General features: G+C 50.5%; 1 protein-coding gene across 1 annotated transcript in view; it reads right to left on the bottom strand.

Annotated features, from left to right (window-relative positions):
- Positions 1-24519, bottom strand: part of SHC3 (SHC adaptor protein 3) — a 96114-nt gene that overhangs the window by 61926 nt on the left and 9669 nt on the right. The window contains exon 2 of the mRNA XM_047700584.1: positions 9640-9710. Coding sequence (XP_047556540.1) covers positions 9640-9710 — 71 coding nt within the window. The remainder of the gene's footprint in view (positions 1-9639; positions 9711-24519) is intronic.

Here is a 24519-nt window from a genome sequence, read left to right as displayed (position 1 = left end):
AATTCAAACCATGTGGTCTTACAGCTCAGGGCAAAAGTGGACGCTCCCGTAGCTGGATGCTTGGCCTTGAGGCAGGCACCAGGGCCGGGAGAATGAGATGGAGCAGGTCAGTCTGGTTCTGCAAAGGAAGCCTGGTGGGGCATCCTGAGAGGTATATTCGGGAAGGTAGCTGGGGTGGGTCAGGCAGAACGCTGGCTGCGAAATTAAGAATTTTCCATTGTGGGGCACCTGGGGGGCTCAGTCATTAAGAGTCTGCCTTCAGCTCAGATCATGATCCCAGGGTCCTGGGGTCAAGCCCCGCATAGGGCTCCCTGCTGAGTGGGGAGTCTGCTTCTCGCTCTCCCTCTGCCTTCTGCTCCCCCTACTTGTGCTGTCTGTCAAATAAACAAAATCTTTTTAAAAAAATCTTTCATTAGATTCTGAAGGTAATGGATAAACAATGAAGGTTAATGGGGAGTAGTACGTCCCAGGCAGACTAACCCATGAGCAGTTGTCCAGGGAACTGAGGGAGGCTGGCCAGGGAGAGCCAGTAGGCACTAGTGTCTGTATGAGGGAGGAAGGTCAGGTAGAACAGTCCTGGCTTCTACTCTGGGAGAAGACGCGGGCTGTAGTCACGGCAAGCACTCCAGGAGACGTGAGCTGGGCCCGACGGTCCAGGAGACGATCCTGTTCTCACAGTGGTGGGAGGTGAGAATAGGAGGCAGAGAGACGATCCTTGGGACCTGGAACCATGCCCAGCAAGACGCAGGTCTGTTTGGCCGCTCTCGGCGCAGGACTCCGAAGATTCAGGGGTGCGGACACGGGTCTGTGGCTTATGCACCCGGATTATTTAAGGCAATGAGATGGCCAACCTGGACAGAATATCATGAACGTGAAAACGTCGATATCCACGAACACGTCTCAAGCTCTTCTGTGCACTAGACAGCACGTTAGGTGCTTTTCAGATATTAACTCAATCACTTCTCGACCCTTTGAAGGAGGCACCATAATGATTACCGTTTTAAGGATGGAGAAACAGAGACGCAATGTATTTAAGTCACTTCCACAGCTGCCCAGCTGGAAAGTGGTTTAGTGCACACAGAAGCCCAGATCATCTGTCTCCAGAACCTACAACACGCGACCGTTCTCTTACGAGGGCAAGGAGACCTTTACGGAAGGATATATGGGCGGGGGGCAAGTGAACTCCGAGAAAGAGACAGAAAAGGAGCAATCGGAGGTACTTCCTGACACAAATGTGCTTCTGGCATGAGGATTATAAATACACACCATGCCAGATGGTCCCAAAGGAGAGTATGGAGTGAATGCCATATACTCATCTCATGGGTTCTATTTAAACCATGCTAAGCCACCAAGTCAACTATGCTCTCCATTTTTAAAATTTCTGGATGAGTGGGATCACTTGAAAAAAAAAGATAAATGGACTCATTTTCAAAGCTGTGGTTTCATAGATGGGAGTTGCAAATGGTTCGGAAGTTATAGATAGATCTCTGGAGCTCTGCTTCTCCAAGGGCGGTACCTGGCCCGGGGGCAGCAGCATCCCCTGGAGACTTGTTGCAAATGCAAATTCTCAGCCCCCACTCCAGACCTGCTGAATCGGAAACTCTGGGGGTGGGGCCCAGCCATCTGCCCGAAATTCTGTCCCCGTGACTTCAGCGGATGCCCATGTTTCAGAAGGAGGGCTCCAGAAAATAAGACGATCTGTGCTGTGCAGCCAGTCTCCGCAGCCCCGCCCCGGGTCGGAGCGCTGACGGAACGCAGACCATCCCTGTGGCCCCTCTGCCTAGCCTGCTGGGTTCTGAAAGGAATCAGAATCCAGGGGTACCCCGGTCAGATGGGGGGTCCCTCCTCCTGGTGCAATATGGTAGAGGAAACACAAAGGTCCTCCATGCCTGCTGCCTTCACCCAGATCTTAGCAGGGTCACGGGCACCTGGGTCTCGCCCCCCTGCGCCACGGCAGAATCCCACGGGAGGGCACCTTGACCATTAAGAAAGCTCCTGCATCCTCAGCAGCCAAGTGTGACATGCCTACCACGCAGAAGGTTCTATCAGGAGCCGGCTTAGTAGGCTGCCAAAGAGGTAAATTAACAAACCAACAAATCCTGAGACTTCGCACGAAGCTCTATGAAGTCCTCACCTACTTTGCTGACCCCGCAGACACGGCATCTAACCTTTCTGTGCGTTCCAGAGACACCGGGGCTCACCCCAGCCACCTGCCCTTCCTTGCCATGCGTCCTGCGAGAGCCTGGCTCACCCGCACGCCCCAGCTGCCCCCGAACCTCCCGGCCAACAGCCAGCCTCTGGCTGGATGTGCTCATGCCCGCAGGTGGTGACCACAGTGGAACGTGTGCCCGTGCTCTGTAGCCGCTTACTAGAGCGTTAGGACCGCAAGGCCGGCCTGACGTGCTGTTAGCCAGGCCTCAAGAGGAAAGGGGATGCAGGGAAGTAGAAGGATGTCTGGGTTGTCCAGGTGGGGAGAAAATGAGAACCAGGCCTATTTACGCAGGTGTTCAGGGCAAGAAGAGGAAGACACCTGTCCCAGGACGTCCTGAAGACAACCATGGCACGGCTCTCCGTCCACCTCCCCCAGCCTGCCCCAGCCCACCTACCCAGCTCGCCCTTCCTCACCTCCTCTGTCCCTGAACCCCATCCTACCCCAGCCCCATCCTATCCCCCTATCGCTTCAAGCTGAGGGGGTTAGAGCCTCTCTTCTCTAAACCATCCACATGAAATTTTTGGTTATGAACACTTTTATTACATTTCCTCTTGTTATTTGGAGAAAATTCACGGCAGTCGCTGGAGCACAGGATGGACAGCCCCAGGATGGACTGAGGGAGTGGAGCGGGGGCAGAGCCCCATTTGCAAGTCCACGCTGCCTCCAAACGGACCCCGTACTCACGACTCTGCGGACCCTGTGCTCTGGGTCCTGTCCTCTGAGCCTGCTCAGGCCATCGTTCCACAGCGGCCCATAGGGGCATTTGGAACCCGCAGCGCCCCCTCTCCAGTGGCATCTCGGGGGCTCTCCCGGCAGTCGTGTGCTTCCCAAAGGGCGCACCTGTCCCCGTCCCTCGTCCCTTGACGGGGCTGCAGCACTGTGGGGGCACGCCGTCTGAGGCCGCTGCTGTGGCTCAGGTCTCCGCAGCCACTTGCCAGCTTGTGCGGTCTCAGTCTGGGAGAACTTTCCAGTCCCATGTCCTCACATCTGGGAGCGCACAGCCCGCCCCAGGGCTCCTGAGCAAAGCCTCACACAAGAGGCCACTCTGAGGTCGCTCACCAACACTTGACAGTGCTCACCCTTTCACTGACAAAAACGGCAAGGGCTTGTTGTGATGACGGGCTCTTCCCGCGCTTTGTTCTCAAAATCCAAACGGCGGCCAGACACGGGATGTGACACATGGTTGTTGGATGAACGAATGACACGCTCATTGCAAGGCCGGGAATGCGGTAAGTACTTAGTACAAGAGCCATGATTAGTATTATTACCAATTATTATTAGCAGCTGGCAAAGCAGGGACACGATAAAATATTAGACAATATTGGCTCAAGTGAAAATAAAGACACATTATTAAATATTTCACCCTTTCAGTAACTTAACAGTTTTCTCTTCAGCTAGAAAAAATACCTTGGATTGAATTGATATTGATAATTAGTAATAATATCAACGAGCAAACAATGTTACAGACTAATCATTGTATCAATTATAGTTACAATAATTATACTATCAGTGTTAATATCACACAGAAAATCAGAGAGAGGAACCCGAGCCCAGAGAGGTAACAAGTGGATGGGAACCAGAGCTCGGCCGGTGCTCAGGGTCCCTCGACTCCCCCACTGGATTAGGAGCTTCATCGGGCACATGTAGGGTTCTGCTAGGAGAGGTCAGGACAGGATAGCTGCTCAGAGGGGCCACAACTGAAAAGTCCGATTCAGAATGGACAGACCAGGAACCATCATCTTGACGTCCCTGAGCCCACTCTGGGGTCCATGGCCGGTGCCTAAGACCCCGTCTGGCTGCCTCAGGGGCCCACTCTGGCATGGGCTGCTCTGACAGAGGCTCCTGCTGCATCCTCAGCCTGGCCAGGGTGCCCCCAAGTTGTGCGCCTCTGTCTCTGCCCAGGACAATCCTCAATTTCACTTAACTTGGTGGGAGGCAGTTGGTGGGGAATGGCACCAGCGTCCTCATCCCTCTGGGAGAAGGAGGCCGGCCAGTGATGGGGCCTCTGTCAGTGACCCTCTTCCCTGCTCATCAACCAGGCCTATGAAAGCAATGGCCTCCCTCCTATGCTTCCTAAGAATCTACTGGCTTAAATGCTCCCTCCTCTGGGAAGCCTTCCCAGACTTGCTCAGGCCCTGGGGATGCTCTTCCAAGTGTCTGTGGTACTTCTGAAGGCTTGCACTGAACGCCTGTAGGACTGCCTTGTGACTCCGGGCCTCTCCTGGGGTGTGGCCTGCTAAGCAGCTGTGCCCAGTACTTTCTCACACCCGGAAGCTGATGCAGGAGACATGGGCATGGAGTTACCCTGGGGGGTGACATAGAAGGACTCAGCTGTGCTCCAGAGCCAGGGGAGCTTGCACACGGGGAGCTGGTGTTGTCAGAGGGACTTCTCAATTGGAAAACCACCGGCTCCCTCCCCACCCGGCCTCAGCCCAGGGGCACAGGGCTGCCAGAGGCTGGGCCCGTGACACGTGTTCAGAACAAGTAAATTTAGAATGAATCAGTAAGGCTAAAGTCACAAGGGAGTGGCTCTGAGTTCCCCGAATACGCAGGGACGGGTGGGCAGGCTGTCACACCCGCCGTCGCCTTTCTATTTCTGGCAGTCAGCTCGGGCCCGAGCGTTACAGATCCGCGCCTCTTCCACGCGCCGAGCTCCGGTCGACAGGAGAGGTGTCTGTTCAGCGGAGAAAGGATCCCGGAGAGCCGTCATCCAGCACTCTAACTGGGAAGCTGGGGCAGCACCCAGGCGCCCAGCAAAACCCAGCCTTGCTCACCGTGTCCCACGCCACGTGCCGACGCACCCATCTTCACACCACTGGTAGGGCGGATTTGCAAACACAGGACCTTCTGAATTACTTCCTCTGGGTTTGCAAAGGGAGAAGCAACAGAAGCAAGCCCCGCCCACTCGGTGTGGCACGTGGCCGTCACACCACCATTCTCAGACTGAGCAGATGTCCAGAGCCTACCACCCCGGGCTCTCCATCGTCCTACCGGAGGTGGGGGGTGATGCGATCAGAGCGTCAGTCCCTGGACCGCAGGCGGCTCCCCCCCTGGCCAGCAGCCCCACGCCTTCCTCCGTGTTCATCTCCGGCCACGGCAGCCGCTCAGAGCCCGATATCACATTAGCAGGTGCAGCCTTGCCCCACACCGTGCAGTGCGCTTGCTCTAATCCCCGACTGAGCTCATGAGGAAGTGGCCGAGCCACGCAGCCACACTGGAGGCATGATGGGACAGGCTCGGGGCAGGTGGCTTGCAGGAGTCCAGCAGGAGCGCAGTCTCAGGAAGGCCCTCAGGCACACAGATGATGGACGACCGGGAGTGGGTTCACCCTGGACTTGGTTCTTTGAGGGCACGTAGAGAACGCTGGAGCCAGAAATGCCTAGAAAAGCCAGCGCTGCCTGGCCTCCCAGGTCGACTGGGAGACGGGGGGTGGGCGGGAGGAGAGAAGAGTCTCGAGGCCAGGCTGCAGGCCTCAGGCTTGCCTTTTGGGTCACCGATGGGCCCCTTCATGTACAGGGTGGGTGAGAGACCAGTCCACAAGCCAGGCGGCACCCTCCACTATCACAAGCCCCCACGATCAGAGCACCAGGTCCCCAGGGCCTCTGACCCCAGTCATCACGTCACCAGGGTGAGTCCACTACTCTGTTCCAACTCAAGCCCCTGCAGCCACCAACGGCCTGCCCAGCACGTTCAGACCCAACCACATGGTCACACTCCCGACCACAGTCCACGCTTGAAACCTCAGACAGAAGAGATGACAACGTCACAGCGTTCCCACCAGCAGGCTGACAGCCAGTCCCGCGTTCACTACCCTCTGCCCTGCGTGGACAATGTGAGGAGTGCGTGGCCGGCCCACACTCATCTGTTGGAAGAGAACAAAAGGGGAATAATTTCCCGAAAGAGAGGTGTTTTCCTTACCCAAGCTTTGATTTTGATTTTCACACTAAAGGGACCTTATGCATGTTTCTAGAGAATTTTCCAGAAACGGTAATTCTGGAGCAGAATGGTAGGTGTGCACGCCACTGGGCATGCTAGGGAGCCGGTCACATCCATGCAGTGGTGCTGGAGAAGGTCTGGTCCTGACCAGGGTCTTTGGGGCCCACGGAAACTACAGCAGCTCTTAAAATAAGGGAAACAAAATCACAAAACCAGATTGCACTGCCGACTCCACAATTCAGAAGAATGAGTTTATTTCAGGACCCAGACGACGCACTGACCGTCCACGGGAGCACCAGGAAGAGTGGCGCAGGTGCACGTGGCTGTCAACGGGACCGTCATCTGGCGAGTCCAAGCAGTGCAGAAGGTCAGCCCGGAGTCATTTAAAGCCAACACGGATGGCTGGAGAAGGGCCACCTCGCTGAGAACTCTGGGCTTAAGTGGTATGTCTTTATAGCCTTCCATGTCCTAAAAATGGCTTAAGATGACTCCCAATAATAGATAAAACTTAACACGATGAATAGCATAAAAATGAGCAGAGGAGGAAATCCAAGGGAAGAAGGAAAGACACGCTGGTCCAGCAGCCAGAGGCACGTGGAGAGCCTCGCATCACTGTGCACGGGGCGCCCGAAGGGCAGAGACCCCGCTCTCCCCCGGGTACTCCCCACCTGACGTGGCTCGTCCCGCCATAACCCAGTTCAGCCCCCCACACCCACCCCCTGCAACAGAGGAGAACCGTCCAGAGAGAGGACGTCTCAGGGCGGCGAACAGCGTGGTCCACTCAGGCGGTCATCTGACCCCCGGGTTCAGGCCAGGCCAGGCTACTCTCGGGAGCACTGTTGACCACCATCACCTGGTTTGGAAATCTAGCTCGGTCCTCCCTGCTTGCTACTCTCCCCCCCACCCCCTGCCCATCTCCCTAGGTGATGCCAGCCAGAGACCCTCCCTCGGGCCCCGCCCCCGGGCTGAGCCGCCCCCTCTGCAGGCCCCGCCCCGTGGGCGTCAGATCTCCCACCACCACCACCGAGGTGGGCATCGTGCTTGCATCCTGTTCACGGGTGTGCAAGCTGAGCCCAAGCTTGCACAGGTGGAAAATGGCAGAGCAGGGCCCCACACGCGGGACGTCCCTCCACGCGTGGGCGGCCTCCTGGCTGCTCCGCCGCAGGGGTTCCAGTGCGAGGTCATTCACCGCGATCACCACAGCTAATATATAGTGGCCGGCAGCTTCCCGCCTGCTTGGAAGTTACCCGCTCGGAAGCGGCTGGCAGTCCACAGGCGGCTCTGTGGAGAGCGTGACAGTCAACCTAAACTCAGACCCAACACTCAGCTGACCCCCGCAGAAGGACACGTGGTTGGCCTCCAAGAGGCACTTACATCTACAGCTTGAAACCCTCTACCAGAGGAGTAGGGGCTGGTCACTTGCTCACAGAAATACATATTTTTATGAACGGTGTGGCCGGGGAGCCCTTGAAAACTCGTCTTTCCAGAGCCTGTTGACAACAACCTAATCACGTCTATACCCACATCCCATTTTCCGGCAACCTTCAGCATAGACAGCAAATGCCGCGGGGGCTCGGCCAGCGCGGGGAGGCGGCCTCGGCCTCAGCCCTCTGCCCGGCGCCCCCCAGTGCTGCGCAGTCTTCTCCTGGAGCTTTGCAAAGGCTTCTCTCTGACCTTGACAAGTCACGACCTTGATGTGTCACATTGTTTCCCAGGCGTGGACTGCAGCTATCCCCTAAAATAAGGGCTGTGCCACGTGGTAGAAGCAAGGCAAGAAGCAAAACGCATCGCGGAGACAACCGCAGAGAGTTTTCAAAAAGCCTAACCAAGCCAGAACTCAACACCAAGTCTCCTGAGTCCCGGAACCGCATCCCCCCCGCACAGCCCATTACACTGCCTGCCTTTGCCGAAGCCTGGATGGAACGGGATGCACACCTAGACCTCCACATCCACCGGTGTCTGCCCCGCAGCTTCCTGCTACGGTGTTACCGTTGCTCCGGGACCCTGACGGAGGGAGCACCGGGATAGTTCCCGTCCCCCCAACCCCTGCTCCCCAGGCCTGTGCCCGTCACACGCCCCTCTGTCATTTGTCTATGCACCTTTCTCCCCGGAGCAGGGGCCCGGCAACACAGGATGGCCCACGCGGGCCAGCACATGCCCAGCTGGCACGAACCCTTCGATGGGTACACCAGGAGAACTGAAATGGAAGGAAGCCGTCTCAGAAGTGAAAGGAGCTATTAAGGGAATTCAGCAGAAAAAACCGACGATTCTCTTTCATGAAACCACCAGCATACACGTGATGGCACAGTCCCGTGGTCCCCACACCCAGACACGAGCCCAGCACTCTGCTCGCCGGCGCCACTCTGGTCCTGCCACCACATCTGGAGGATCAAGCACTGGCTCCGTAACCTCCTGCTTCTCTTCCGGAAAACTCTGTTGAGAACACCGTTCCTTTGCCTTGGCGACTTCCATAAACCATCCTGTACCGACCGGCGGAGGCAGATTCTTCCTTTAGTGCGGGTTAAAACGTTGGCGCGTTCCCACCCTGCATGCCTGGACTTGCTTCAGAGGAGACAGAAACATCACTTCTTCTGAACACGGATTTCTTCAGCGAGGAGGACGTACCACAGCAGTGTTTACCACAGTCAAAGTGTGTACAATATTTAGCCGCTAATGACTACAAATAACGGCTTCCTAAAGTTCGGTCATTAGTTTTTGGCTTGCTAGCCCAAAGATATGCACTAGACTGATGGAAATGCCGTAAGTAGGAGGCGTTTTCTGAGGTCACTATTTAGACCAAGTAATTCCACAAACACCAAAGCGAGTGAAGCTTGTGGCCCAAAGCAATGGGCTCTTTCACGAACCCCTCCTGGCTTTCCAGTTCTCCTCTTCCAGGTGACCTGAAACGGGCGTTTTTCTAAAGGTTTAAGCTCTACAAGGCTACGATTTTATTAAAAACAGTACGTAACTATGGAACTGGCCCTCGAGGAGTTTAGAATCTAGTTGACAGCGGAGGACCTCTGTACACCTGCTCGACGTCACTGACCCCGTAAACAACCACCTGCTTCTGAAATTACTACCGCCATGAACATCTCTGCCTGGAGTCCATGCATTTTATTCTCTGTGCGGCTCTCCTGACACCTTCATTTTCTCTTTAGAAAGAAATAGCACAGTTCAGTACATTTTGAAATATCAATCTGGGTTAAGAGTTTCAAGTATAAAGAAACATTCACAAGCTCTACACGTGTCTGCAGCTCCATTATAAGGACAGCTTTGGAAGTGGGAACATCCCCAAGGTTCTTAAGCCTGAGGTGCACCTCACAGATGTGGGCAAACACATGGAAATCCTGAATCCACCGGGCTCTGACCCCCTGTCACGGTCACCAGCGCTCAAGAGGCAGACTCTCTTTCTGGAAGTTTCTAGGCTGCTAATGCTGCAATCATTCCCTCCCGAAGAAAGATTACAGGAGTGCATGTTCAAGAGGGCTTACCTGGTAATCTGTGTTCTTGTGCTGAAGTCAAGAGACCTCATTGAGCGGAGAACTTCAATGCAGCCCAAGTACTGCAAGGGAAAAAACATAATCATGAGCCCGGGGGGTCGAGATGAAGAGACAGCTCCTAGCCACATCAAGGGCATTCCTGGAAGCTGTGCATGCTTCTTAAATCACATTTTAACTTTATGTGCCTCTTGAGGCTTTGTTCTCTTTCTGGAAAAGCAATAACTCACACCCATGAGAAAGTATCCTCGAAGCCTACAGGCCGCCAGACTTGACTCTCCCAAGATCCTTGAGTATTTGCATTTTATTCAGGAACATATTTTTCAAAAACTTCTGTTGAAGTATAACGTGTACCATAAAGTGCAGAAATCTTAAGTGCATAATTCCATTATTGCCTAAACACGTCCCAGCGTGTGACCACCCCAACATCCAGACCTTGTATTTCTAGTCCTTTACAAGGGTCTACAGGGTTATAATTTCTGAAGAAAGAATGAAAACACTCTAAGACCAACATGTTGACCAATATTAGACTTCATTATTTAACCAATATATTTTGGGTTCTGTCAACAAACTATATATCCATGACCCTCCGAGTTGCTTTATTTTGGTTTACCAGAAAGCCCTCTTCTGCATTATATAACACAAACTTTCAGAAGTTTCAATTTACACATCTAAATTTGTAGCTAAATCTTTAATCCGTTTCACACATGTAAGCGTGTGTGCGTATGTAAATGTGCGGACATAACGAGAGCTGTACATAAACAACTAGATGGTGGAGATACAATATTTGTGTGCCAGAGCCCTTGGGAATTTGAAGGACAGATGTTTTATACCAATGCCTTTAAATTTAGACTTCGCAGGAAGAGGCCTCATGGTGTAGTACAGAAAAGACTGCATTTGAATTATTCAGAAAACTGGAATTGGAGCCTGACTCTGTCATATCTAGTTATGTAACTTTGAGCAAAGCTTCAAAATTCTCTGAACGGAAGCCTCTGTACCCATACAACGTGACTATGCCTCCAGCCCTCGTGCAGCCACGTGACACCACAACCACCACATTGCACAGTTGCTGGAACACCACCACCACCACAGCCATGTGGATACAATGAACAACATCATGGAGACACACAAAGTAGATGACCACTGGCATGGCAGAGTCTCGTGACTACAGTAACCAACATCACAGACTTCTGTGCCTGCCAGGACGAATGTCTCGGGACCATACGACTCCTAGCACCGCTGCCATCACACAGTTACACAAATCCCACATCCACCGTCACAGAGTTCTGTGAATGACCCACTGATCATCCTCCATGATGCTGCGAGTCCCTTGAGAAGTGGGAACAACACTGCAGGGTTGGGGGGGCAGGTGTCGCTGCTAGTACAGCTGTGCAGATGCCATCACCACCACGGCAGGGGTATGTGACTACCACTGCCGCTGTTACTTGGATATGTGAAGACCTCAATCCTCTTTGCAGAGTTATGGGATTGCCACATCCATCACCGTCACAGCATGGTGACATCACAGCAATGTCTCAGAGCTACGTGAATACCACCACCAGCAACGTTACGAAGTGAAGTAATTAGAATGACCGAAGTGGCAGAATGGTGTCAACACCACCACCGCTGCTGCTCAAAGATCTGTGAACACATCACCCCCACCACACAGAGTCACACAATTACTCATCCACAACTGTAGACATACAGGACTACCCTACGACCACCATCACATATGTGACTATGACAAGAACCACCGCAGATACCTGATGAGTATGCTGCCCATCAGAGAGCTGTTGAATACCACAGCCAGTGTTGTCGTTATGTGAACACAACTGCTGCTTTGCAGAGAAATGGGAGTACCGTGAACACCGTCATAGGTATGTGAGTCCACCGGCAAGTCTGCAGTGCTGCTGAAGGGATCATAGCCATCATGCAGAATTGTCTGAATGCGACATCCAGTCTCACAGTTGTTGCTACCACGACTGAAGCTGCAGAGCTGTGTGAAGACCAAATCCTCCAGCACAGCAGCATTACACGAACGCCATGATGAGCATCACCGAGTCTGATGGATAACACTCCTGGCTGTGCGTCAGTAGCTGTATCCCCACGTCACCACTGCAGTTATGGAAACATGGCACCGCCACCACTGTAGACTTATGCGAATACCACCAACACCACAAATACCCCACAAGCACCACTACAGTTAATTAAACACACCACCAAGAGCATCTTGGATTCGTGGGAAGATGATCAAAAGAATTGAAGAGGTCTGTGAATACTGTCACCGACTTCAGAGTTATGTGACTTAACCAACAGCCTTGCAATTATGGGGATACCATGACCCCCAACAGAGGGTTATGTGAAGGTCACAGCAGCCCTGAAAAATTATGGGAACACCGTGACCACTCTTTCTGAGTTCTGTGAAGACCATGAGTGACTCTGCAGAGGTATAGGATTGGCACAGCCAATACCATCTCGGAGCTATGTGAAGATCACCACTATGGCCGTGTGGAATTTCCAGAATACCAGGAGCACCATGGCAGAGCTAGGTGAATACCACCACATGGCCATCCCACAGACACGTGGACACCACAACTATTGTCACAACTGCCACCTTGTGAATACCATGACCACCAACCAGGAGACCTATGTCTCCTGGTTGGTGGTCATGACTAAACCAAACATGACTGTCCTGACCAAAGTCACATGACCAAACCAAACATGACTGTCCTGACCAAAGTCACAGATCACAAATACCACCGCCTTGCAGGGATGCACTAATGCCAACACAGCATCATCACAGATTTGTGTAGACACCATGACCAAGTCACAGGGTTGTTTGAATTATACCATCAGCACTGTCACAAGATACATGACTGGCACCATCAGTTTTGCTCAGTCATGCCAATGCTATGACAAATGCTACAGGGTGGTAGGAACACCATAATGAGCTTCACAGACCATGTGAACACAACCTCCAGCAACATTGCAAGGTCATGGGGAGACAAAATCTCCGTCACATAGTTATTTGACTACCAACTCTGCCACCATCCTGCTGGCATGAGAACACCATGTGGTTACACAGAGTCAGCAGAACCACACCAGCAACAACATCATAGAGTCACAGAAATGCAACTACCACAGTTGAAGATTATGTGCACGGAAACACCAGCACCATGCCAAGGCTATGTGGATCCATGACCAGCTCATAGAGCTAGAGCTACGTGAATAGAGAGCCAACGATGCAATTATGGGAGTACTACCATCAGCACAGCCATAGAGTTGTGCAACTACCAGGACCAACAAAATATGGATATGGAGACACCATGACCAACATGACCAACTATGTGACCGACATGACCAATACCACAGTGACATCTGAATGTCATCACCACCACACCACTGCAGGAATGGAATATCAGGACCACCATAGCAGGCTTATGTGACTACCATGATGAACTTCACAGTCATGTGGGCACCACCACTTGGAAGGAGAATTACATGAACACCATCACCACCAGTGCTGCAGAGTTATGTGGTTACCACCATGGCACGACATGATGATGTCTGCACCATGACAAATGTGCACACCTCCACCACTAGCATAGTCGTGTGGAGGCCACAATGTCAGAGAATTATGTGAACACCAGCAAAACCATCATAGCTACATAGGTATCACCACCAACAATACAGAATTCTGTGAGCACCATGACCGGCACACTTACATGACTACCACAACCACCTCTGCAGTAGTGTATAAACTGACTTCTCAGAGCTCCGTAGGTACCACCATCCCCACCAGCCATGTCGTTACCCTCACCACTGTAAGAGTTGTGTGAATATAGCCACCACCGCCATCCCAGAGTGACATGAAGGCCACGACGAACTCCAGGGAGTCACATGATGACCACCACCACCACCCTTAAGAGTTAGGTGAGTGCCTCCACTAGCATCATGGACCTGGGTCATGCCCCCAGTGTCTGCCGTAATTTGCCCCCTTACCATCAATGTGTCAGCAAGCTTATTTCTATCCTTCATAACGCTGTATAACACTGATCTCTGTATCTTTGACTCTCTCATGGGTGAAAGTACTTCCTTTCTTTTTTAATTTGGATTTCCCTGGTATCTGTAAGGATATGTGAATTTTTCTCACACGTGTGTTAGCCATTTTCACTCCTTTTTCTTTTCTTTTTTTTTAAATATTTTATTTTTATTTTATTTTTTTTTATTTGACAGAGAGAGAGATCACAAGTAGGCAGAGAGGCAGGCAGAGAGGAGGGGAAAGCAGGCTCCCTGCTGAGCAGAGAGCCTGATTCGGGGCTCGATCCCAGGACCCTGAGATCATGACCTGAGCTGAAGGCAGAGGCTTAACCCACTGAGCCAGCCAGGTGCCCCCACTCCTTTTTCTGTTAGCTGTTGTTATCTTTGGCCCAGTCTCCTATTATACTCCTTATCTTTTTCTTGTAGATTAATGGGATGATAATCTCTCATTCAATCATTTTTCTTTCGATGGTTTCTACATTTTACCTGACACAAGTTGTTACTACAGGAACGCTGTAGTGATTCCTGTCATCATATGCCTGCCATGTTCTGTATGGCTCGGGAGGGAGCTGTGTTACTCAAGAAGGTCATGATATTCTCCTAAATTGTACTTAACAATATTTATTTATCACTTACCTATGAATTCACTTCTTTACATGTTTTTTAAAATTCATTTATTTTGGGCGGGCATGCACATATGCAAGGGGGAAGGGGCAGAGGGAGAGAGAATCCTCAAGCAGACTCCCCACTGAGTGCAGAGCCCAACACAGGGCTCAATCTCACGACCCTGAGATCATGACTTGAGCCAAAGACTTTGTGGTCTTTATGACATACGTCCCGTGCTTTTCTTCTCCAATGTATTCCAAGGCACTTTTTTTTTTTTTAAATTTTGGTTACAATTAGGGATAACATTTTGGATTTTTGCCATTGCACGTCTATCTGGCTTTCACCAGCAGAGAGAAAATTATTGATTTAGGGTGTACATAGAAAATTCAATCAGTAGGCCCAAGAAATGTACAAAGAACTAGGGAAACTGGACAATGGGACCCAGAAAACATCCCAGTGGGGCTAGAAGACAGACATACAAAAGAAACTGTAAAGTCTTGGAGCTTGGATCCAAAGGTTCCTGCACCTGCCTCATACGAAGTCCAAGAAAAGGAAAGAAAGAGAGGAGAAGAGATATTCAAGAACAAAGAGAATAGAATGCTGAGTGTTGGACGGAACAGGAGTATCTATATTTTCAAGGCACGCAGAAATATGAAAAGACCCACTTGTGGACGCATGGCAGCTCTGTTTCAGGACAAAAGGACCCAGACAGAAATATCGTGCAAACGTCTGTGAGGGGAAGGGAAACAGGTTCCTCGCGGAGCAAGTTCTCTTGCACACCCAGTACAAGAAGACGAACTCCACCGTTGGAAGTCTGAAGAACAGCGGTATGCAGCCAAGAATCTTAGATCCACCCAAACTGGCATTCAGGTGGGAGGACAAAGCGAGGACTCAGAACGTTAACCACCCACAGATGCTCCCCAAAAGAATTATTCCAGAAGAACAATGAATACAAAAAACAGGAGGACGTGGGCTAGGAGAAAAATAATAAGGAATGAATCAACAGAAGTCACAGGTACTCCTGGTGCTTCATCATTACTGACACATAAGTTTAAGTATTTTTTTTACAATGACAGGGAGCTCCATCTCAGAAGACCCCCAAATCGGCTGGCCAGGGCCGACAGAAAACAGAAGCTGGAGCTGGGGAAGCATGAGCAGAGGAAACACGCAGCTCAGAAGGGATTCACGGCAGCAGCGAAAACAACGTACAATTACATGCATGTAAAAAGGCTGTAAATGTAAAAAAATAAGAATAGGATGACTGAGCTCCAGATTGCTAGAGAATAGAATAGAAGGAGGAAGCAAATAAAAGCAGTCCAGCCAGCAGAAAGAAGGGGAGAGCCAGAAATACACAAAAGACACGGGGAAAACAGAAGTCAAAACAGGAATGGGTCCAAACATCTCAGTAATCAGAATCATCCTGAGTCGATCAAACCCAGTGGTGTAAAGTCAGAGCTTTCACCCGGGTTAAGAACAAGGTGCGTTACAGGGAGTGAGTGACAATGACAAGGTTGACCAGACGGAGCAGATTCTCGACCGGGCAAAGGCCAGCACAAGAAACCAGAGATCTAAGGGGGTCATTGTCTTGTTTACAAGTGTAGGAAACTCAACATGAATTAAGTTTGAGAACTGTGCAAGATCATCTCTGCTCAGCAGCGAGCCTGCTTCCCCCTCTTTCTCTGCCTGCCTCTGCCTACTTGTGATCTCTCTCTGTCAAATAAATAAATAAAATTAAAAAAAAAAAGAACAGTGCAAGATCAAATTGAAGAAAACCTTGAATGAAGGACAAATAAGTAAAAGAAAACCTGCACCTGTGGAAAGATATATTATGATTTCAGGACTCATGAAAATTGATCATTTTTGTTAGAAAAGACAATGTGATGAAATACTGTGGAAAGATAAGTGAAAGATTAAGAAAAATGCAATCAATTGAACAGGGAAAAATTAACGATCAGGCTACTCCACGAAGTTCTCTGTCGTTACGTGAGCCCATCAACTCAAGAGAAAACAACGGGCAAGAAAACACATGGGAAATCCAGAGAAAGACACAGCTGGCCAACATGCCCCCATAAAGACTAGTATCAGAGCAGTTAAAATAAACCCAAACAGAGAGACCATTTTTCACCCAGCTGAGTGGTCAGACTGGGTGAGGAAGCAGGAAAAAGGCCTCTCCCTCATGCTCCCCTAATTTGGTGAAAACTTTTTAGAAGACTGTCTGGAAGTGTCTGTGGAGATGTGAAACGTGGTTCCCTTTGACCCAGCGACATCATTTGTAGAACTTTATTCATGTGTAAGTGCGTGAAATTGTACGTACAAAACATTCATTGCTTCACCGCCTGCATCGCGATGATGTGAACCCCTCCTCGAATGTTCATCCATAAACGCTTGGCCAAACACTTCGGACACATCTAAACTATGATTCCGAATTTGGCCATTTTTAAATGATTGAAGCTGAGATTCTCCAGGAGACAGTCACTTCCTTCACATTGTACTGGCTGAAGTAAGGCACAGGGTCACCCCAGATTCGAGGGGAGGGGCTCAGTTCTCTGCATCCATCTCTGGAGACAGGAGAGCAGAGACGAAGAGGGAGCAAGTGCTCCACGAGGAGCCATGGGAAGGAGGCCCTACCTCTGGTGCTTCTGCCTTGTTTAAACTTTTTATAACAAGAACATAACCATCTATACCTTGTACAATTACAGAATGATGAAAAACTTTAAATACTTTCTTCCCGGAAGAAAAGACCACGCTTATAAACATGGACCTCCATGTTATGATGCAGACTTGGTCACAAAGCCCCCCCGAACATCTGGACACTCTAACTCCAGGGAGCTGGGACCTCCGTCCTCGGCCCTCTGGGGCGTCACCTCGCTCAGGTGTGCTGGAGGAAGGGAGGTGCTCGGTGAAACCAGCCATGCCTCTCAGATGGGCCTCCTGAATTCCATCCCTGGCCTCAGCCACAGTCAAGGATGGGTGTGAGATCCCAGCCAGGCCAACAAGTATAGTCTCAGGGGTCTGGCAGGAACTCCCTGCACCGTCTACCATCCAGGAGTGACAAGGCCCAACACAGCTTCTGAGAACCAACAATTAACGGGAAATGTTCCTGAGCCACCAAACCTTCAGAGACTACGTTAAGTCTTGGGTTGTGTCTGAAAAGGACAGCAATCTGAATCCAAAGCCCCATGTTGGTCCAGCTGATGGATGGAGCCTGGAGGAGGGAGGGCGGCGATGGTGGGGAACAGAAGGATGGAGCCTCTTGTCTCCTTTGGGCGAGGACACTGATTGCCCACATCAGAGCTAGCGTTAGAGAAATGCTGGCAGGTCAAGTTGCGCATTTTGTTTCAAGGTAATTTCGAGGGACAGATGCACCGAGGAAAGGTGACTCCTGTCTTCAGCAGCAGGATAAATGCACATGCTGGTCCAAGTGAGGATGGGGGCAAACTCTTGGCGAACTGTGCGGCGTTCTCTCCGTGCCAAACGTGCGCCTCCCCGTGACCCAGCACCTCCACCGCGAGGGAGATGAGCCATGTGCCCGCCAAACAAATGTGCGAACATACTCACAGTAGCTCTGTTCGTGAGACCCAGCCCTGGAGGGACAACCAGGGATCCATCCATGGCATGATGAATCAATGAACAGCAACAGAGTCCCATGAGGCAGTGGTGACACAGCAATGAGGACAGAAGAGCCACCACCGCAGGCCACAGCTCTCTCCGGCCGTGTCACTCCCGTGGCAACCTCAGACTGAGCCCCAACGTGTGCCTGACCCTCGTCCAGGTTCCAGTAGGACACCAGCCGACAGGGTCCGTGACTAAGGATCCATTCTAGTCAGGAGAGCAGGTGAATCATCATGAAGAAATGGCCAGTCTGTTGTTCCCTTGCCATTTGGGCTTCACATGCCACGTCTCCACCTGCGCTCCAGCCACACCAAGCTTTTCATGCCTCCCACGGTCTGTGTCCACATATGCGATTTCCCCTGCCTGCAAACTCTTCTCCCTCCCATCCCCTCCTCTCCTCCCCTCCTCGAACCCTGCCGATCCCTAATAACCCCCCCGCCCCCGAAGATCAGACACTGAGAATTGCGTTCCTGATCCCGTGAGCACACAGCCCGTGTTCTGCGCCCATGGAACCCGGCTGTGACCACAGTGCCTCCTCACCATTTGACCACGTCACAGTGCTCGGTGCAGACAATCTAAGAAAGCCTTGTTGTCGGGACTCAAAACCGAGAAAAGTAAAACCTGTCACCCCTCCCTTCTTGTCAGTTCCCTAAGACCACAGCTCACCTCCAAAATGCCCTGTGCCCTGTGCTATGGTCACAAATCTACTGAGGGCTCCAATACTCACTTACACAGTGTCCCCCAGAGGACGCTGCGGGCTGCATCTCTATCCCTGTCCACTTTCCTAATGCCTTGCGCGTAATGGGTACAAAATAAATGTTTGCTGACTGCATTCACCAAGGGCTAACCAAGTTAGAGTTGCTTCCCACATCCCTCCAGTGATCAGAAGCAGATGGCTTACAACACTTCATTTGCTCATGCAGGAATCTTGTGAACCGTAATTTCCTATTAATTTTTTTATTTCACCTATTAGCACCAATCTGTGCTGGTTTGTGGTACGTAATATATTTGAACATTCTGTTTCTGGACTTCGGACACCGGACCGTGCTGTGGCCTTCCCCCTAGCAGTCTGAGTTACTACTGCTCAAGGGTGTGCATGGGAAGGTCAGGAGCAGTGACAGAGAAATGGGGGATGCTGATCCCAGCCTCCCAGCATCCCAGCCTTCCCAGAAAGAGGGAAGTAAAAGTACATTATATTTGCAACAGGGAAGTCTGTAATTATCTCCAAAAAAAAGTTTAAAAAATGTTTTTTCAGGGAAAAGAAACATAGACTCTAACCCTACTGCTATAACCTTCAACATCTGCTCTCAGGTTACCCTGGTGCCCATTTCCCCATCTAGAGCAGAATCCTGCAAACACTGCAGGGAACCTTCAGTTGGGGCTACAGGCATATTCCCTAAAAAATCATTAAGTCGACATTTTCACAATTGAATCACACGCTTCAAGTTTCCCAACGATTCCTTATCATTTTAAGATGAATACACACTCCACAATGTGATCCTAAATCTGAACGTTGACTGGCATGTGGCCTCAGAAGCCAAGTATAAAATAATCACACGATTCAACATGTATTCGGGGTTTTACATGCCAAGCACGAGACGACAGTTGCTGGTCTGGCAAATGACAAAGCCCCAAAGAACGTATCTGTGCCTGTTGCTGGAAGGTCAGGCGAGAGCGGACTTCGGACACACACAGCCCTGGGTTACAGACCCACTTCAGGGCTGACCACCTGCGTGTGCCTCAGCAAATCCCTGGACGTTTCTGAGTCCCCGTTTCTCCCTCTGCGGATGGGATGACCATGAGAAATGCACAAGACGGCGTGGGTTTTAAGCAAGCAGGATTATGCCTCGGGTCACCAACACAGGCCCTAGACTCCGTCGTCCAAACACTGACTCTTCATCCACAGCACGTTTCTGTGATAAGCATCTCCAGTCAGCTTTTCCTAAAACTTGCACCAACGGGCACATCCACTCTCAGGGTGTGAGGGCGTCTTTCCCCTCCGTCCTTGCCAACTCGGCAGGATGCCGTGGCAGGTGACTGATTTTCATTTTGTTATTTATCTGAAGATCATTATTTTTACAATGAACCTTACCGCTTCAGAAGTGAGATTTTACTGACAGTTCAATGCTGCGTCTCTTTCATCTGATCCAGGGCAACGACGAGGGCCACAGTAAGAACAGGGACCCTTCCCCCCTGTGCCCCTGTCACGTGGGCCACCTTCCTCCCTCTGCATCCAGACAACTGCTGCTTGCATTCCGACCTCACATCCTCACCAAGTTGCTTACCCCTGGCTCGTTTTATTTAGCATGACTGCATTTTTTTTTTTGTGATGATGTTTTATTGATATATAATTCATGTGCCATCAGAATTCATCCTTTTGAACTGTTCAATCTTGTCATTTTCAGGAGATTCACAAGACGGTCCAACCACCATGACTATTTCATTCTGGAACACCATCATCACCCTAAAAAGAAGCCTGGATAGGGCCCATCGGCAGTCATCCCCACCCCCAGCTCCTGGCACCCCCCAACCCACTTCCTGTCTCTGTGGAGTTGGTGGTTCTGGACATCGTAAGCGGAATCACACGGTACGTGCATGCCTTTTTGGGTCTGGCCTCCTCACTCGTCACAATGTTGCAAGGTCTGCTGTGCTGTAGCAGGTGTCAGCATTTAACTTCTTTTTATAGCTGAATACTAATCCATTATATGGACAGACCACATTCTGCGTCTCTGTCCCAGCTGGTGGACACCTGAGTTCTTTCCAGGTTGGGCAGTACGAGCAAGGCTGCCAGGGACATCCACGGAGGGGTCTTAGTATGAACATATGTTCTCAGTTGTCTCAGGCGCCCCCCCGCGAATGGAATCATGGGTCACGTGGTAGCTCTGTTTACCCTTTTCAGGAGCAGCTGCAGTGTTCTACATCCCTGTCACTGGTGGAGGAGTGCCAATTACCGACGCCCCTATCATCGCCTGTCGTTTTTATTTTAGCTGACCCAGTGGGCGTGAGGTGGGACGTCGCAGTGGTTTCAATTTACAATTCCCCAATGACGCTGAGCACCTTTCACAGGTTCATGGACCATCTGTACGTCTTTTTCAGAGAGATGTCTGTTCCAATCCTTTGCTTATTTTTCAATTGCGTTATTTTTGTTTTTACTGTTGAGGTGAAATAGTTCTTTATGTAATCTGGGTGCCCGTTCCTCATCAGACACATGACTTGCAAATATTTTCTCCCATTCTGAGGTTACCTTTTTACCTTCTTGGTCGTGTCCTTGGAGGCACAAAAGTTTTTCATCTTGATGAAGTTCAATGTATCTATTTTTATTGTTGTTGTCTATGCTTTTGGGGTCATATTTAAGAAACCATTGCCTAATTGAAAGTCACAAATATTTACCCTTGTGTGTTTTCTATGAGTTTTAAGGTTTTAGCTCTTACAATTAGGCCTTTGATCCATTTGGAGTTCACTTTTTTATATGATGTGAGAAAGTTTCCAACTTCATTCTTTTCCATGTACACATCTAATTGTCCCACACACCCCATCTACTAAAAAGACAGTTCTCCGTTGCATGGCCTTGGCATGCTTGTCAAACATCAATTGATCAAAAATGTATGAGCTTACTTCTGGTCTCAGTTTTGTCTCATTGATCTAGGTGTCTATACTTAGGCCAGTAACATATTTCTTTAAATCAGAAAATATGAGTTCTCTAACTTTGTTCTTCTTCATCAAGTAGGTTTTGTACATTTGGGGCATTGATGAATTTTATAAATTACCTGATGTGTGGCTTAATTAAGTCTCTATTTGATTAGTTTATTTGTTTCATCTCTGACTTCTTCACCAGAACATAAGCTGTAGGACAACAGAGACGACATCTCTTTTTTAATTCCCATATGTGCCTCAGGACCTCTATGGGGCCTGACATATAATATCAACTCAGTGCAATCTGTTGACTAAATGAATGAATGATTAAATACTCAATTTTTATAACGATAAATAGGAACAACGTAAATACTCAAAACTAGGACAATGTTTAAGTAAGTTGTAAAAATCAATGGGACAAAATGTCATGCAACTATTAAAAGCCATGCCTTCCAATAATATTTAATGATTTGGAGAATCACTGAGCCTGACCTCAATTTTGCATAAATGAAAATAAAGGACAGGGAAAAGTCATGGGAATTTTAATAGAAGTCATCATGGGAGACTGGGATTACAGTTGATTTTAACTTCTTCTTTTGCTTTTCTCTATTTTCAACAATTAGCATGTGTCGCTCCCATAAAAGAAAGCTAAGTACGGGTAACCAGAAGCATCCATGGGCATCCAGCTGTGCATGGATGTCTGGATTGGCAGTCAGAACGATTCCCCTGCTGGGATTTTGCTGCTCATGAGGCCGACCCCTAGTGCCTTGAATAGTTTCAGAGTCCATCATGGAATCAGGGTCGAGGCCATGGGGTATCGAATCGGTGTCAACAAGTCTCTGCCCCGGTCCCATCCATGACGTGGTGACACATCACTCAGCAACCTGTAAGGACCCAAGGCCAGGGCGAACTGTGAACTTCACCTCTTCCAAATCCCCAGTGGGGCCAGCGCGTCTGGGCATGTGGAGGCACTACCGTCCACCCAATCAGAGTTCAAATGTCATCAACCGACAGAGAGCGTGGCAACTTCAGATTCAAGGGAAATTCTGTCCACCATCGCTATTGAATAATCAGGGTTCCAGAGTGACTCAATTTTGGGACACTTATTTGTTTGACTATTTATATATATTTGAGAAGAGGCTAACTCTAGATTTTACTAATTTGCCCAATCTACTTTACATAAGGTTATAGATCATTAAAGGTATATACTTAGAAAATTTCCTACAAAAGTAACCTTCATTTGCTGAAAAGTTACTATTCACACTAAAGGAATGGCCCTACCTAACAGCCCCAATTTGACCATTATTGTTAAGCATTTTTTTCATTTAACAGGTCAGGGACATAAACTAATCAATGGTAGCAGAGGTCAGGACACCGGTCCCCACCGTTGACTGGCTGGGGAATGAGGGAGCCCAGCGGGGCCTGGGAATACAGTCTGGTGTCTGCGTGGGTGTCACATGTGTGTTTATGTGCTCACCGAGCTGAACACTTAAGGTTGCATGGTTTACTACACACGGACCAAAAAAAAAAAAAAAAAAGAAAAAGATCATTGCTTTTAAGAGAGCCGTTGAAGTTATTTTACAAAAATAATGCTCATCTTTTTCTGATAAATAATGTGCGTTCATTCTACAAAACTTTGGAAAATACTAACAGCATCAAAGAATAAAAATCGTTTCTCATCTACTCTGCAGAACAACTTGGCATGATGATAGATGCTGCTCAGAGCCCCGCGACAGCTCAGCTCTGCTCGCTGGGTTCTAGGGTGGCCGGCAAGCTCTCTACCAACGCTGGTCGGCTTGGACCCCAAGGCTCTGGCTGCGGCCGCACAGACCCACCCACCCCGACCATGTCTGGGGCCACCGTGCAGGCCGCTTCCTCCCAAAGGCTGCCCGGCAGCTCCGGGCTACTACCCAGTCACTCACTCCCCTCCAAGAGAAGCCCGGGCCGGCTGCTGCTGTGGCCCAAGGACCATCTGCAAAGGCTGTGAAGCTGAGAGCCCGAGGCAGGGGCCAGGAAGACCACCGGTCCCCTCTGCAGTCCCCCCAGCTGTATCTCCACACCTGCCCATGGAGCAGGTTCCCCGGCGTCAGGAGGCAGGCTGACCGGTCGCATGACAGGGCAGAACTCTCTCTCCAAGGAAGGAGTCACCGACCTCGCTCATGCAAGAAGGCAGAGGTCGGCCCTCACCCCCGGAGCACTGGTGAGCTGAGGCCTGGACTCAAGGACGAGGGCTACGGGGGCCGGACAGCCAGCATCCTGTGCCACTGGCCAGACCTGCTGCCGGCTGCCCCTCCGCCAACCGGGGCTGTGCCCTGCCCCACGTCAGATGAGGGACCAGAGGCTCAGGGGCACCCCAGGGAAGGAAAAGGTGAAGAGTTAAGCGAAGCCATTCTCCCACCCAACGGCCAGGGGCACCCGGGACCAGACACATGCTCGCGTGGCGGGCACAGGGCCGTGTGGGCGGGTGCCGCAGGACAGCCAGAGTGGACACGTGGGCTGGCCACTAAACCAGGGGCTGGCCGGCCTTCAGCTTGCCCGTCTTCTTTGTGAGGGTTCCTCCCAGAGAGGGAGGAAGCTGGTCACTTGGGTTCAACCAACCCTGTATCCAAGCTTCCTTCTCTTTCCATCTTTCATCTCACGGAGAAAATTATACTAACACAAGTGCCATCCAGGCTCTCATCAAAGGAGCCAGGAAGCCTTTGTGAGTGCTGGCTGGTGGCGTGTGTCATCCGTCTCACGTATGGCAAGGACGCTGAGTCAGAGGGAGGAAGGGTGACCGGGGCTCGGTTAAAAGGAAACCACTGTGCTCCATTTCATCTGAAAATCACAGCAGTGCAAGAGGCCGCATCTGGTCTTCAAAGTCAAAGGAGGCGAGGGGAGCAGTACTCCAGAAGCACACACCGGTGCTGCCGCGAGAGCTGCATCACAGCGGATGTGCGAAGGACGCAAAGCAGACTGGCCCTTTCTATCCAGGTGTGTCCC

Source organism: Lutra lutra, chromosome 13 (genome assembly GCF_902655055.1).
Source record: "Lutra lutra chromosome 13, mLutLut1.2, whole genome shotgun sequence".
NCBI classification, from domain to species: Eukaryota; Metazoa; Chordata; class Mammalia; order Carnivora; family Mustelidae; genus Lutra; species Lutra lutra.
This window is presented reverse-complemented; position numbering and strand designations above follow the sequence as displayed.